Source organism: Heteronotia binoei, chromosome 3, assembly GCF_032191835.1.
Source record: "Heteronotia binoei isolate CCM8104 ecotype False Entrance Well chromosome 3, APGP_CSIRO_Hbin_v1, whole genome shotgun sequence".
Taxonomy (NCBI): Eukaryota; Metazoa; Chordata; class Lepidosauria; order Squamata; family Gekkonidae; genus Heteronotia; species Heteronotia binoei.
The window spans coordinates 140,198,944-140,214,284 of NC_083225.1; the positions used below are offsets into that span (position 1 = coordinate 140,198,944).

At 48.4% G+C, this 15,341-nt stretch overlaps 1 protein-coding gene across 1 annotated transcript in view; it reads right to left on the reverse strand.

Annotated features, from left to right (window-relative positions):
* NECTIN3 (nectin cell adhesion molecule 3) overlaps window positions 1–15,341 on the reverse strand; it is a 94,368-nt gene that overhangs the window by 10,744 nt on the left and 68,283 nt on the right. The window contains exons 6-7 of the mRNA XM_060234532.1: window positions 3,364–3,502; window positions 2,330–2,414 (exon numbers count right to left, since the gene is read on the reverse strand). Of these exons, the coding sequence (XP_060090515.1) occupies window positions 2,330–2,414; window positions 3,364–3,502 (224 nt within the window). The remainder of the gene's footprint in view (window positions 1–2,329; window positions 2,415–3,363; window positions 3,503–15,341) is intronic.

Consider the following 15,341-nt stretch of genomic DNA (forward strand, 5'->3'; position numbering starts at 1 on the left):
GTCAAACACTTCAGGGATGTTTTAGGCTGATCCTGCATTGAGCAAAAGGTTGAAAGGATGAATCTATCTTAACCCAGTTTGACAGCTCTGATTTGACAGATGGTGATCTAGCAGGCATGCTAGGTCACAGTGACCTTATCAGCAGGCTGGTTTGAGCCGGCTGAGAACAGGTGAAGCAACCTGCTGTGTCAGCATGACACTGCACAGCCTGGATTGGCTAGCTGAACTATAAGTAAGCTGTGTGTGCAACACACGGGTCTCTCTTCGAGAGTTAGCTGTCTGGCGGAGCATTTTGTCTGTGTAATCAATATATTGGACTGCACTAGTGAGCACTTACTGTATACTCTGTAAATACACTACTTTGGCACTAGCTGCAGGTGTCTGGCTGATTTCTTTCCTGGATCTCAGTGTCGGGCATGTCACGAAGCTCACTCTGCTAACTACCGCACCGACAGGGTTATGGGCCCAGGGCGGTTCCGCTGCGCGGAGGAGCACCGAGAGAGTTGAGCTGCCCGAGAGTTCGGAAGGAGCCGGAGGCGAGGAACGCCGGTTGAAGGACAAAGAAGCACCAGCTATCTCGTTTTGAGAGCCAGAGGGACGACGGCAGCCAGCTGTGTGGAGGAGTCGGAATCATGGCTCAGCAGCAGCTTGCAGTGGCCGTTGAGAAGCTTAACTCAGCCAACTAAGCGGCGTGGACGGAGGCAGCGAGAGCACAGGACCACCAGCCCGTGTGAGGAAGAAGCCCGGCTGGTCACGTCTACAGGAGAGAGCACAGGGTCCGCCTGGATTTTAGACTCTGGTGCTACGAGCCATCTCTGCTGCGAGAAAGAGCTGTTGAACAATATTGACATTCCTGAGCACAGGCATGTCAGATTAGCTGACGGGACTTCCGCCGCTGTTGCTTGTTCAGGGAGTGTTGAATTTCCTGTATTAGATTGCAATTTGCAGCATGTCTTGTGTGTACCCACATTAAGGTCGAACCTGCTGAGTGTGAGCATGTTAATTGACCAGGGATACCAGGTAAAGTTTGAAAAGACCTGTTGTAAAATCCTAGGAGGTGGGGGGAAGCTGCTTGCAACTGGGAAGAGAGAGAGTTAGCTGTCTGGCGGAGCATTTTGTCTGTGTAATCAATATATTGGACTGCACTAGTGAGCACTTACTGTATACTCTGTAAATACACTACTTTGGCACTAGCTGCAGGTGTCTGGCTGATTTCTTTCCTGGAGCTCAGTGTCGGGCACGTCACGAAGCTCACTCTGCTAACTACCGCACCGACAAGATGAACTTCCAACTCTATAATCCTAACTCTGCCCCAAGTTCGCTCTGACAACAATCACCATACCTAGCAACACCAGACATATTATCTCAGATTCACTTGTTCATCTTCCAACATTACATATACCTTCAAAGGTCAGCAATGCCCTTCCTCTCTTTACATTGTACTAACAGGTCAGGTCAGTCCCTATACAAAAGAATAACTGCTCATACATCTGACATTAAAAATCACTAAAAAAAACCCAGTGGGAAAACATTTTAAGGTTCCAGATCATTCTATTGCTCACCTAAGAGTGACACTCCTGAAACAGAAACTTCAAGCGGAGATTACAAGATTGTTGAATCTGAATTCATTCAGATTCAGAATGGACACCCCTTCACCCCAGGCTACAGTGACACATAGGGTTCTTATCCAACCACAGATGCCAATATTCTGCATCTACACATTTCTCCTCTGCTCTAATCAAGCTGATTATGATGTGTGATGTACCTTTGCATTTTGAGTTACTTCTTTGCAGCTGACCTCTCGGTTTCTGACTGGGATATAATGACCCAGTTTTCCATTCTGACTTATACCTAACAAAAGGAGCACTGACTCTCAAAATACAAAGAATAATTGTTGGTAGTACAGGAAAAAGTGATACAGATAACCACACTAAGGTCACCTAACACTGTCTTAGGTATTGGACAATGTTAGCACATTGCAAGATGCAAAATACAAAACCTCAATATTTGAAGATGCTTTCAGAATTCAATGGAGTAGTTCATACGACATCTACCATGGGTCTTGCTAATACAGTAGGAGAGTTCTACTTAGGGACCTTTCTGTTAGCCTGAACTACCTAACAGTCACTTTAGTGGTGGCTCCTATTCTTTGCAATCTGTTCTGCTCTTATGATTTACATCTTAGATTGAATTTAGAAGTAGTATTTGGAATCTGTATAATGGAATCCAATCCAACACCTCAATAATACTGTAGTATTTAACATATTTTTTTTTCTTGGCAGGTAAGATATTTTGTAGGCATGTATCTTTTTGAAGAATTATAACTTACTGGAAGAATTATTTCTTTCTGGCACAAGGAGTGAGTTCTTTCTTCATACAAAGATGAAGGCTTGTGTGTTGGAGGAAGATCAATCCTGCATTTAAAAAGTTAAATTTTAACCATTGCCACTGGTGATATGAGATTAAGTCCACATTATTCAAATTGCAAAGCTAATAATTTGATACTTTATACAAAAGTTAGTGCCATTTCACAGTGATGGTTTCACATAACTATTCATTGTAAGATGCATTGGTTGCTTTTTCTGAAAGTGGAGATACACACCTTAATAAATAACTAAATAAACATATCACACAGAAAAATTAGTCTCAAATTTTTAAATGAATATCAATCAAGTAATCCAATGGCTTTAAATGCTATCTATAACCTGAAGAAAGGCAAACAAAGCAAATTATATGTAAAAATGGTCAGCATAATTTTGATGTGCCATTTTTATATTATTTATTCGTATCAGGATAGAATACCACCAAGATTGTTTTCCAGATTATATTTGTTGAACTCCTGTGACTTGATTCATACAGGAGTCCATGAACTGAAATTCACATGGCAAAAAGATTCAGATAGATGTTTCAACAGATCGGTTGCTTTTGTACTCTACTCGCTTATCTTCTCTGACTAGGTGCAAAGGAAGTGAATGGCAATGAAGGGCATTTAAAAAGGGGCTCACAATAGATGGCTACATCAGCTGTCAGACTTGCTAGTACATCTGGCATATTCTCACAAGGCAAAGTCTCTTTTACCAACTCATGTTAACTGGTAATATTCTTTGGACAGTATTCGAACACAAATTTTTGGAAACATGACATTATTTATTCTTGTGCTGATTATAACTTCCATGTTGCTCATGAGAATTATTTTTCTTGCATCTGAAGTGCAAGATAAATTAAAGAGAAAACTTACTGTTTTTTCTAAATCTAACAAGAACCTTAAGATCTTTAGAGAAGTATGTATTTTGATTCTTATGACACAATATAAACTCAGGAGAGACTGTATGACTTAAACTGGTTTAAAGAAACATAACTTACACTTTGTCTAGATAAGAGGGCCTTTTCTTCCTGGGAGTCAGTAGTACTGTCACAAAAATTGTAATGATAAAGAGAGCAAGTACTGCTCCTATAACAGCCCCAGCTACAGCTACAGACGACGACTGCTTAAATGGAACATCTGAAATGTAATTGAGCATGCATTACACTTTTCATGCAGTATGTCACATTAATCAAAACTCTTCTCAAAATTCGGAAACAGAAAAATGGTTGTCTTGGAAAAGACAGTTAAACATTTTGTACAAATTCTACAAATTGCTATTTTTGGTGCATGTGAGTCATCAACAGCTCCACAAAATACAGAAAAAAAAATACTGCAAGGAATACATTTTGAATATACAGATTTAAAAGTTCAGAATAAAATTGGGAAGACAAAACATGTTGACAGGAAAATGCTTTCATTTTCTAAGACATCAAATATTTGAGAAAACTGACCGGGACAATTTTTGGTAAAGTAATTTTGGAATATAACTTTTACTATGTTACTTACAAATGAGATCTATTATTTCATTAGGTGGGGCACAGGCAGGATATACAAAATTAAGACAAGTTATACTGCAAGTCAGTCTTGCTTTGGAAACCTAAAGGCATTTAAATGTAAAAAGAATGTGCTATACTTACCAAAGCCACCATATATTATGCTATGTCCCTGAAATAGTGTACTTTATTTAAATTTTGCTGAATTTTACTATACAATTTCTGTACAAACTATATAAGACATATATTTTCTGCAAATACATAAAGAGACGCAACTTTCTCCCCCCCCCCCAAGAGTTACAAAACTGGGAACTGTACCAAGTATAAACATGAATAGTTATGATTTCAATATGTCACAACTGGACCTTCTTTAAATTTTTTTTTTACCAGCAAGTCACTGCTGACTTATGGCAACACCAAAAGGTTTTCAAGGCAAGAAACATTCAGAGGTGATTGCTTGCCTCTGCATAGGAACTCTAGTATTCATCGGTAGTCACCCAAATACTGACCAAGGCCAAACCTACTTAGCTTCTGAGATGTTGTAAGATCCGTCAGGACTAAATACTAATTAGCTGAAATTTAAAAACCCCTCTTACACATACATTTGTATCAGAAAGGCTTAAACATGCTTTTACTACACATTAGTTTTTCCTCTACATTAGTGTTTCCCATTTGCAGGGTCGTGACCCGGCACTGGGCCACGGAAGCCTCACTACCGGGTCACAAGAAAAGCCAAAGCTAGCCCCGCCCCCAGCAAAGCATGGCCTCTGCTCTGCTTCCTTCCTTCCCCCGTCTCTCTGTTGTGCAGAGAAAAGCTAGCCTTGAAGACTGACACAGGCTGCAAAGCCTGAGCTCTGTTTGGCTTCCTTCTTTCCCCCATCTCTGTTGTACAGAGAGGAGCTGGGCTGCCTCTCCTTCCTTCTCCCCCCTCCCAGGGTTTAAGAAAAAAGCTGGAGTCCACTGGCACTTTAGACCCATGAAGTGTTCTTCAAGGTATGAGCTTTCATGTACCTTGCAGTATGCTCTTTTGGAGAGATTTCCCCGGGAGGCCTCGGCAGAAAAGAAGGGTGCATTTGTGTGTTTTTCAGTCGGGAGGGGCAGGGAGTGGGCATTCTAGTAGCTATTTTTTTTAACAAACGACTCTGGGCAGAATTGTTGCTGGCTGGGGTCATCTGATGGTGAGAAAGGCATTTTTTTTCTCCCTCCCTCTTCTTTCCCTGCAAGTGATGCTCTGTCTGTATTCTTGGTGCTGGGAGGGAGGGAAGCAACAGTAGGAGGGCTTCTAGTGCCCTGGCCCCACTGATGGGACATTCTGGTGCTTTCTGGGCATTGTATGAGAGAATTTTGGATGGGATAGTCCACTGGCCTGATCCAACATAGCTCCTCTTATGTTCTTTCTTTCCATGTCTTCTTTTCCTCTCCTTCCATTTCATTCTTTCCCTTTCTTTCTTTCCTTCCATTTTTACTGGATGAAACTTTTCTGTTCATCATACTGTTGTTGAAGACATAAGAGCTCTGCGAATGAAAAGTTGGCACCCCCAGTTCTAGCCAGCTGGCCTTTCTATGAGACTTCTGTGTGAGTGAGAGGTGTGGGGCAGAAAGAGATTATTGGAGATTACTGCAGTATATCTCAACAGCACTCGAAATGATGGTACTATGAACCTGGCACCATTTTACTGGTCCCACTTTTAACAACTGTCTGACACCAAAATTAAACTCCTCCTGTAAATATTAAAAAGGATGAAAGAAGTTCACTGGCTAAATATCTGCAAAACAGGTTGCTTTTAAAGGTATGGGAAACAGCCAGTAAAAAGCTGCAGGCCCCTCATAAATATCCTTTTTGGGATTACAGAAAAGCTTGTATGAACTTCATGTAACTGGAAATTAATTCATTAATTGCAGTACAATTCTCTGCTATCTTTCACAGCAATTTCCCAGTGTTTCAGCCAAAGAAAAGTAGGAAAAATAGCTGTCAAAAGATTTTCTTGAAACCAAGCAAGCTTGGTTATAGCTTGAGTCAGGGTTCCAGTAGTAGCAGCTGAAGGAAGGGCCTACTAAATGTTTCAGCATATTTTGAGGTAGAGCAGCTGCCAGGGCCCAGTGTGGGTGATACACAGTGCTGTCATTTCTGATGGCAATGGCAACAGTACTCCCAACTGCATGCACTGGCCAGCAGGCCTGTAGCTACGCGGGGGCCTGTGAGGACACAGCCCCCTGAATTGGGGCCCCTAACCAGCCTCCAGTGCTTCGGCTGCATTGTTCTCCATTCTGCCGTCATCATATACCGCTGCTTCTGCTTGCTTAGGGGCTGGAAGAATTCTCTGACCCCTCAGCAAGCAGAAACAATGGGGCACTTTCAGCACCCAGGACTGAAAGTTAAGCTCCGTGTTGCTTCTGCTTCCTTAGGGGCTGGAAGAAATATGTGACCCCTCAGCAAGCAAAAACAACGGGGCACTTTCAGCGCCCAGGACTGAAAGTTAAGCTCCATGTTGCTTCTGTTTCCTTAGGGACTGGAAGAAATCTCTGACCCCTCAGCAATCAGAAACAATGAGGCACTTTCAGCACCCAGGATTGAAAGTTAAAGCTCCGTGCTGCTTCTGCTTTCTTAGGGGCTGGAAGAAATCTCTGACCCCTCAGCAAGCAGAAACAACAGGGCACTTTCTGCGCCCAGGACTGAAAGTTAAGCTCCGTGTTGCTTCTGCTTCCTTAGGGGCTGGAAGAAATATGTGACCCCTCAGCAAGCAAAAACAACGGGGCACTTTCAGCGCCCAGGATTGAAAGTTAAGCTCCGTGCTGCTTCTGCTTTCTTAGGGGCTGGAAGAAATCTCTGACCCCTCAGCAAGCAGAAACAACAGGGCACTTTCTGCGCCCAGGATTGAAAGTTAAGCTCCGTGTTGCTTCTGCTTCCTTAGGGGCTGGAAGAAATATGTGACCCCTCAGCAAGCAAAAACAACGGGGCACTTTCAGCACCCAGGACTGAAAGTTAAGCTCCGCGTTGGGCTGACGTTGGGCTAGAGAGCGCCTGCAAGAAGAGGCCGTTCTGGCCCTTAAGTGGGGTGGCTGGGGTAGAGAGCAGATGGTTCCACTGCAGGCTTTCTCTGACAGACAGGGCAGGGTAGGGTAGGTTGGCGCACACAAGTAGAGGTCCCGGCTGCAGTCCGGGGCTGGGGATCAGTGGAGAGATGTTCACCTGCAGGGATTTTCTGGCCTGGTCTCGCTGGCCACCCGAGCGAGGGTGGGAGCTGCACTTGGGCAGCTTCGGCTTGCCCTCCGACAGGAAAAAATCAGAATCGGAGGTCTTGTAGCCCCAGAAGTCAGCTGCAACTTGGTGTTGCCTTCCACCCCCCCCCTTGTCCCGCCGGGCTTGCCTAGCTGGATCATGCTACAGGTAAGGGCAGGAGACCGTGTGGCATGTATCTAAACCTCTGAGAGGCTCCCCACCAAAGCTGCTGGAAGAGGGGTGGAAAGGGATCACCTTGTGGCAACTGTGGGGAGGGGGGAGGTTGTATGGCAGCGAGCTGGCAGCTTTCCTCCTCAGCGGTGGTAGGAGAGAAGGCCATGGAGGTTGGGGCCCCTATGTGCCCCTTGGAAAAAATCAAGGCCCAATTCTTCAAGTCCTGGCTATGGGGCTGCAGGCCAGTGCTGTTGAGAAAGAGGTGTGTAGGTGGTGCAGGCAATTGAACATGGGAATTAGGAGTGCTTGCAAGCTGGAGAAGAACACACAAACAGATAGGGGTATGCAGGTGTGAGGGTGGAAAGAGAGGACCCTGGGAATGTATGAAAAAGTTGCAGACCACCCACTTTCCACCCCCATTTTGGCTCAGCATGAGTTTCAGAGAGATTTTTCTGAAAACGAAGTTACTTCAGAAAAAGAGGCAGATTTGGGGGAGTGCCCTGTTAGTGACATCACTTGGTCCTTGACACCACAGGAAATGACATAATTCCTGTCTTCCAGTTCCACCCTCAAAGTCTCTTAGCTCCACCCCCAAATTTTAGTGGGCCACGAAGGAGAAGTGTAAAAATAACCGGGCACAGGAAAGAAAAGTATACCTAAAAATATTACAAGGGCACTCATTTTGTTTCACTGAAATTGTCCATGTGCAAAACCTTCTGCTTTAAGAATGGAAGTATAAAATATTATCAGTAGGATATTCTGATAATATTAAACCAGATTTTACAGTGCAAGTGCCTTTCAAGGACCGTAGACCAAGGTTCAATTAAATTCAATGTTAATTGTGATTAAAAGCCCATCTATACAATAGTACCTACTTTATGAAGTTTGTCTTCAAATATAAACATAAAATGCAGCTACACAGACTGCAATTTGGAATACAGAAGTGGGTATGGAAAACTTTTTTAAAAAAACAGGTTTCCTACCTGTAACTGATGATCTTCGAGTGGTCATCTGTGCAGTCACACTGATGGGAGTAGGCGCCAGCGCCGACCTCGATCGGTAAACTTCAAAAGCTGCGGATTTCCGCGCCGACGTCCCAGTACGCATGCCCGGCAGCCCCTCACCGCGCATGCTCACCGGGACAGGAGCGGACATCCCGCCAGTTCCTTCTGACCGCCGCGTCAGCCCCTCAGGAGGGACCGTCAGCAGCGGGGAAGGCGGGCGGGTAGTGTGACTGCACAGATGACCACTCGAAGATCATCAGTTACAGGTAGGAAACCTGTTTATCTTCTTCGTGGTCTCTGTGCATCACACTGATGGGAGATTAGCAAGCTCAAGCCTACCTGGAGGCGGGTGCGACGGTCCATCATGAGGAGATCGACTGCAGCACAGCGCGGCCCACGGAGGAAGCTTGTCTCCGCCTTAGATCCAACGCGTAGTGTGACACGAAGGTATGTGGCGATGCCCACGTGGCAGCTTTACATATGTCCTGCAGGGGAAACCCCTTCAAGAAAGCAGCCGAGGTTGCCACCGCTCGCGTGGAGTGAGCTCGGAGCGGGCCAGGAAAAGGCATCTTGCTGAGCAGATAGCACAGGCTGATCGTCCCCGTGATCCATTTGGACAATCGTTGTGAGGATATCCGCTGACCCGCGGAGGGCCCGGCATACGAAACGAACAGTCCAGGGCCCTTCCGTGACGGGTTCGTGCGATGGAGGTAGAAAGACAACGCCCGTTTCACGTCCAGAGCGTGCAGGCGGCGTTCATCGTCTGTGGCCGATGACGGAAAATAGACCGGCAGAAAGATTTCTGAGTGTAGGTGAAACGGTGAGATCACCTTTGGCAGGAACTTGATATCAGGGCGGAGCATCACCCCGTCCGCCGAGAAAATGAGGTAGGGGGCATCGCAGCGTAGTGCCGCCAGTTCTCTCACCCTCCTAGCAGATGTGATGGCCACTAGGAAAGCTGTTTTCCATGCCAATAGGTGTGGAGAGCAGGAGGCCATTGGCTCGAAGGGTTTCCCCGTTAGGGCCCTCAGGACCAGGGACAGGTCCCAGGCTGGAGTGGGGTTGCGTACCGCCGGGTACAGTCTCGCCATGCCCTTAAGGAACCTCTTGGTGTCCGGGTGCGTGAATACCGACCGGCCCTCTATGTGATCGTGCTGCGCGGAAATGGCCACCAGATAGACACGCACCGACGACTGGGCCAGGCCCCTGTCAAGTAATGCAATCAGGAAGTCAAAGATTACAGGCAGTCTCGCTCTGATGGGTTGTGTAGAGCGACCTGACGCAAAGTCAGCAAACTTCGCCCACTTGGCCGCATACGACTTCCTTGTGGAGGATTTTCTAGAGTTCAACATGACAAACTGTGCCCTGTCGGAGATCACAGGCGCCAGGCAGTTAGCCGGAGATGCGGAACATCGTGATGTAAAACCCGTCCCTGGTGGGAAAGCAGGAGGTCCGGGCCTGTGGGAACTGATGAAACCTCTCCTTGGACGGGCGCAGGACCAGGGGGAACCAGTGCTGTCTCGGCCACCACGGGGTCACCAGGATCCCCCTTGGACGCTCCCGTAAGATTTTCTGCACGACTTTGGTAAGCAACGGGATGGGTGGGAACAGGTACACCGTGTGGTGAGTCCAGGGTATCAGGAGGCCATCTCCGAGGGCCAAGGGATCTGCTCCCCCCCTGCAGCATTGTGTCTGGTGGCAAAAACATCCAACTCCGGGGTCCCCCACTTCTGGAAGACCGGGTCCAGAAATTCCCAGTTCATTTCCCAGTCGTGGGATAGGGCTCCCCCGCGGCTGAGGAAATCCGCCTGCACGTTCTTTATGCCGGGCAGATGTGCAGCTTGCAGGAAGACCCCCAGCGACCTGCACAGCTCCCAGATCCTGATGGCCAGCTGGCAGAGGCTGCGGGATACCGTCCCCCCTTGTCTGTTGATGTATGCCACCGCCGTGGTATTGTCGGTCATCACTGCTACCGACTGTCCCAACAGGAGGGGTTGAAAGGAGAAGATGGCATAGAAGACGGCCAGTAGTTCCAGCAGGTTGATATGTTGCTGACTGTGGTGAGACGGCCACCTGTCTCCGACACATACTCCTCCCATGTGGGCTCCCCACCCCCACAGGGATGCGTCCGTCGTGATCGTTAGAGTGGGCGCTGGCTTGTGGAAGGGTGCCCCTTCCACTAGGCGCTGCCTCTGTCCCCACCACTTCAGGGAGTCCAGGACGTCCTGAGGTACCGTTAGGAGACGGGAGAGCGGCTCCCGGTTGCACTTGAAGCTTCGTAGGAACCAGAGCTGCAGTGTCCGCATCATCAGTCTTGCGAAGGGGAGCACCGCCGTGGTGGCTGCCATGAGCCCTAGAAGCCTCTGGACCTTCCTTGCAGAGACCACCGGATTCCGCTGAAAGGCCGCTACCATCTGGACAATGGCGTCTGCGCGATTGGGAGGGAGAAACACCCTGCACTCTCGCGTATCCAGTATGGCCCCTATGAATTGCACCCATTGTGCAGGCTGGAGACGGGACTTCTTTTGATTGATCTGGAGGCCCAGCTCTTCCACCAGGGCTAGGGTGATCTCTATGTGCCGCAGCAACGACTCCCTGGTCTCCGCCACCAGGAGCCAGTCATCGATGTATGGGAAAAGCGTTATCCCCTGCAGCCGCAGGTGTGCGGCTATCACCACCATAGCCTTGGTGAACACTCGCGGGGCCGTGCATAGCCCGAACGGCAGAGCCCTGTATTGGAAGTGTTCTTCCCCGACTGTGAAACGAAGGAATTGCTGGTGGAAGGGGTGAATTGATATGTGAAAGTACGCGTCTTTCAGATCCAGTGTGGCCATCCAGTCCCCTGGTCCCAGTAGCAGGAGGATATACGGCAAAGTTGTCATCCTGAACTTGTCGCATCTTACGAAGAGGTTCAGGGCCCGCAAGTCCATGATGGGCCTGAGGCCCCCATCCCGTTTCGGGACTGCAAAGTATCGGGAGTAGAAGCCACGTCGCAGTTGGTGCGCAGGGACCCTTTCGATCGCATGCTTGCAGAGGAGGGAGCGTACCTCCTCCCGGAGGGTCTGCGAGGGAGGGGTGTAAACGAAGGTCGGGGTGGGTGGAGGGTCGGAGAACTCTATCCCGTAGCCCTGTTGAATAATCGACAATACCCAGCGGTCCGACGTAATGCGGGCCCAGGCAGGAAAAAAACGTGCCAATCGGATGAGGTCCGAGTCCACAGGGCCACCCAGGGGTGGAAGGCAGTCAAAGGCCCTGTTTCTGTTTGGATCCCTTCTGCCTGGATGTCTGAGCAGAAGGAGGAGAATATTTGGGCTTTTGTTGGTACTGGGGCCGAGTAAACGCCGACTGTTTGGAACGCCACTGTCTTTCGGGTGATTTTGAGTAGGGCTTCTTGTGCCACGTCTTTGGCCACTGCCTTTTGGCTGGAGTACGAGGGCTTGACACTCCCAAGTTCCTTGATGTCTTTATGCTTTTATCCAGCTCTTGGAGTACTGAGTCCGTGTTAGAGCTGAACAACCCTGAGCCATCAAAAGGCAGGTCTTCCACGTATGCCTGCGTGTCGTGCTGCAGTGCCGTGGACCGGAGCCAGGAGTGTCTTCGGAGGGAAATGGCCGTTGTCAATGCCTTGGCGCACGTGTCTCCTGAGTGTTTTGCCGAATTAAGCTGCTGCCTTGCCAGAGTCATGCCTTCCTTTTGCAGCTTCCTCAGTGCGGTCTTTGCCTGTTCAGGGAGAGAACCGAGTATGGTGGAGACTTGGTCCCATAGGGCGTACTGATATCTGCCCATACAGGCCGCATAGTTCGCAATTTTGACTCCCAGAGAGCCTGTGGAGTACAGCCTTCTCCCCATTGCATCCAACTTCCTCCCCTCCTTATCAGGGGGCGTGGAGTGAGTCTTTTTTGCCTTCGAGGAGGTGAACGTACAGGAACTCCGCCGATGACTCCTGGATCCTGTACATATGGTCCAGCCTGCGGGAGGACACAGGCGTGGACGCCGGCTTGTCCCATGAGGACTTGGCAGTCTGTAACATAACGTTGGTGAGAGGAAGCGCTACAGCAGTGGATGTGTCCTGCTGGACTATATCAAACACCGTGTCGGTAACGACGGGTTGCGGTTGGACCGTCGGTAACGAGAGGGTTTGGGCCATTCTTTTTATCAGGTCGCCGTAGGACTTGAGGTCCTCAGACGGCGAGATAGGCTGTTCCTCCGAGGTCTTCCCCGGTGGCGATGGTTCGTCCGGCGAAGATGGTCCTCGGTCGGGCGACGAACCGCCCCGCGACCTGGGGGACTCGCCCGAGGAGTCGGACAGATCCGACGGCGACGCTGACGGGGCTTCTTGCACCGTGCGGAAGGAAGTGCGAGACCGATAGGATGTTTGGGAGGCTTGGTCCCAGTCAACTTGCCGTGGTGGCAGCCATGGATAGGGTGGTTGGGCTGGATAGGCCCCGTACAAGTACTGCCACTGTCTTTGGTCCTACGGGACCTGGGCTGGAGCTCCGCGTGGCGATCTATCTTCGTCCTTGCGGTGAGGAGACCGGGACCTGCTTGCTGAGCGGTCTCGATGCTGATCAGTTGGCCGAACCGACGGGCTAGACCGAGGAGTGCTTCGGCCGAGAGGGCTGCGATCGGTACCGATCGGTACCGATTCGTTGGCCCGACTCAATCTCCGAGTCTGAGTCCGAGATCACTAGTTGGGTCGACCTCGACTCCAATGGGGTGCCCGATTGGCGTATCAGGGACGCGAAGAGCTTGAGAGGAGGGACGATCGGAGCCGTAGGGTCCGCAGGAGACACCGGTGCTGAGAGCGGCGCCGATTTGTGTCTCTGCTTCTTGTCCGCCTTCGCCGCAGGCACCCCTTTGTCCTCTTTGCGCCTCTTAACCGGCATCGAGGATTCCGAAGTAGCCGCCGAGCCCGATCTCTTTCTAGGGCGATCGGCATCAGAAGGGGCCCGGTCGGTATCGACCGACTTCGGCGCCGACTGGTCGGACTGACCAGACGGCTGTTCGGCCTGCTCCATCGGCTGATGACTTGGAGAAAGAGCCTGCTCCATCAACGCCGCCGCAAATCGAGCCGCCCTGTTCTTCCTGGTTTGCCGCGAAAACTTAGCGCAATGAACACAGGAGTCAGGACGGTGCCGCTCGCCCAGACACAGCAAACACAGTTCGTGCCCGTCAGGAGGGGCAATTTTACTCCAGCACGAGGAGCAGCGGTGGAAAAATCCCCACCGTCTTTCCATACGAGGAAAGCTAGCGGCGGGAAAAACGAAAGTAGGGAGAGGGGGCCCCGACGGGCGGGAAAGACTACCCTGCTCTCCCGCAGCTATAACTAACTATCTACAACTATACTATAACTATAACTACAACTATCTAACTAACAACCATAGAGGAAAAAATATCCAAAGATAAAGTTCACCGACCGTGGCAGAGAAGATCGACTGATCAGCGCGGCGGTCAGAAGAGAACTGGCGGGATGTCCGCTCCTGTCCCGGTGAGCATGCGCGGTGAAGGGCTGCCGAGCATGCGCACTGGGACGTCGGCACGGAAATCCGCAGCTTTTGAAGTTTACCGATCGAGGTCGGCGCTGGCGCCTACTCCCATCAGTGTGATGCACAGAGACCACGAAGAAGATCCTTATTTCCAATCACAATTAAATGGGCAATTTTAGAACAGCCTTTGCAGCTGTAAAAATAAGTTGGAGATAAAATACACATAATTCAGTATCACTTGCACTTTTATCTTAAGGACTATTCATATCAACAGAAAAAATAAGACTAACCCAAGCCTCTATTACTTTATGTGGGAGCTGCTCACAACTTAAATTCTTTTGCATTGGGGTCTCTGTTAATATTATTTCATTTTTTGCCACCTATTAATGTCCTAATTTGTTATGAACTACAGCTTACCCTTTATCTGGTCCAAACTTGTCTATGGCTGCCATTTCTAACCTGCTTCTCCATAATGGCCAAACATTTCTTATCTATATAAAAGCTTAAGCGTGAATGTCTACTTTATTACTATACACTGAATATGATTTTGCAATCTGCAAAATACCGAGCATCAACCCTGAACAGTACAAAGGAGGATCTGCAAGCATATTTATTTATTTAAAAATTACTAATTCACCGCCCCCCCCACCCCACAAAAAGGAGCCCAACTGCATTCCATAATGCAATTTAACTAGTGAAACTAAGCAGATCTGGCTTGAAGGTGTCTGCACAAGGCATTACATGGGAAGCATATATAAACTACTCTGAGCTCCACAGAGGAAGAGTATGTTAGAAGCATAACAAACAACTAGTAAAGATGAGTGCTAGGAAATTTATGACTGCATTTTATTAGTTTCAAGTCATTAATCCCAATATTGTTGGAGGTGAAATGTGCTCTGTAAGCAATTATTTCCTGCAAGAAACCTCAATTCTATGTAGAAAAACCATGAAATACCATTAAACACATGAATGCACACTTGTCTATCTGATTTGCTACATCTACATTTAACAAAAAAAGACAAGATGATACTCAGGACATCACTTTACCTGCAACACCTTTAGCACACTAGCATCCCAAAGTGAAACAACTTCAAGTTTCTGAAAAATCTTCAGAAACTAGTCTTGAACAGATTTTTTATCCTTCTGCTTTATTTATTTTGTTACTTAGTTTTTCAACTGCCAGTGATGGCAGACTGACCCTTCAAAATACACATCTGGAAAAAATTGATTTTGAAAACTGTTGTCCTAGAGATTTAATTTTAAGTAAAAGTTTCGACAGGTAAAAATCAGTAGTCTGACCAGGTTTCCTGAAACATTTTGAAAATACTTAAATAATTTTCAAACCAAAGCACTGTTTTGCGCTACAAAACAATGTGATAAGTAGGAATAGACAGGTTGCTTACCTGTAACTGTAGATCTTCGAGTGGTCATCTGTGCATTCACACTCATGGGATAGTGCGCCTGCGCCGATCCCCGAATCGGTACTTGAAAAAGCCCGGGATTTTTTCGCGCTCAGCGCCAATGGGCATGCGCAGGCGTCCCAATGCGCATGCCCACCAGCGCCAGCGCGGGGATCCCGCCAGTTCCTTCCTGACCGCC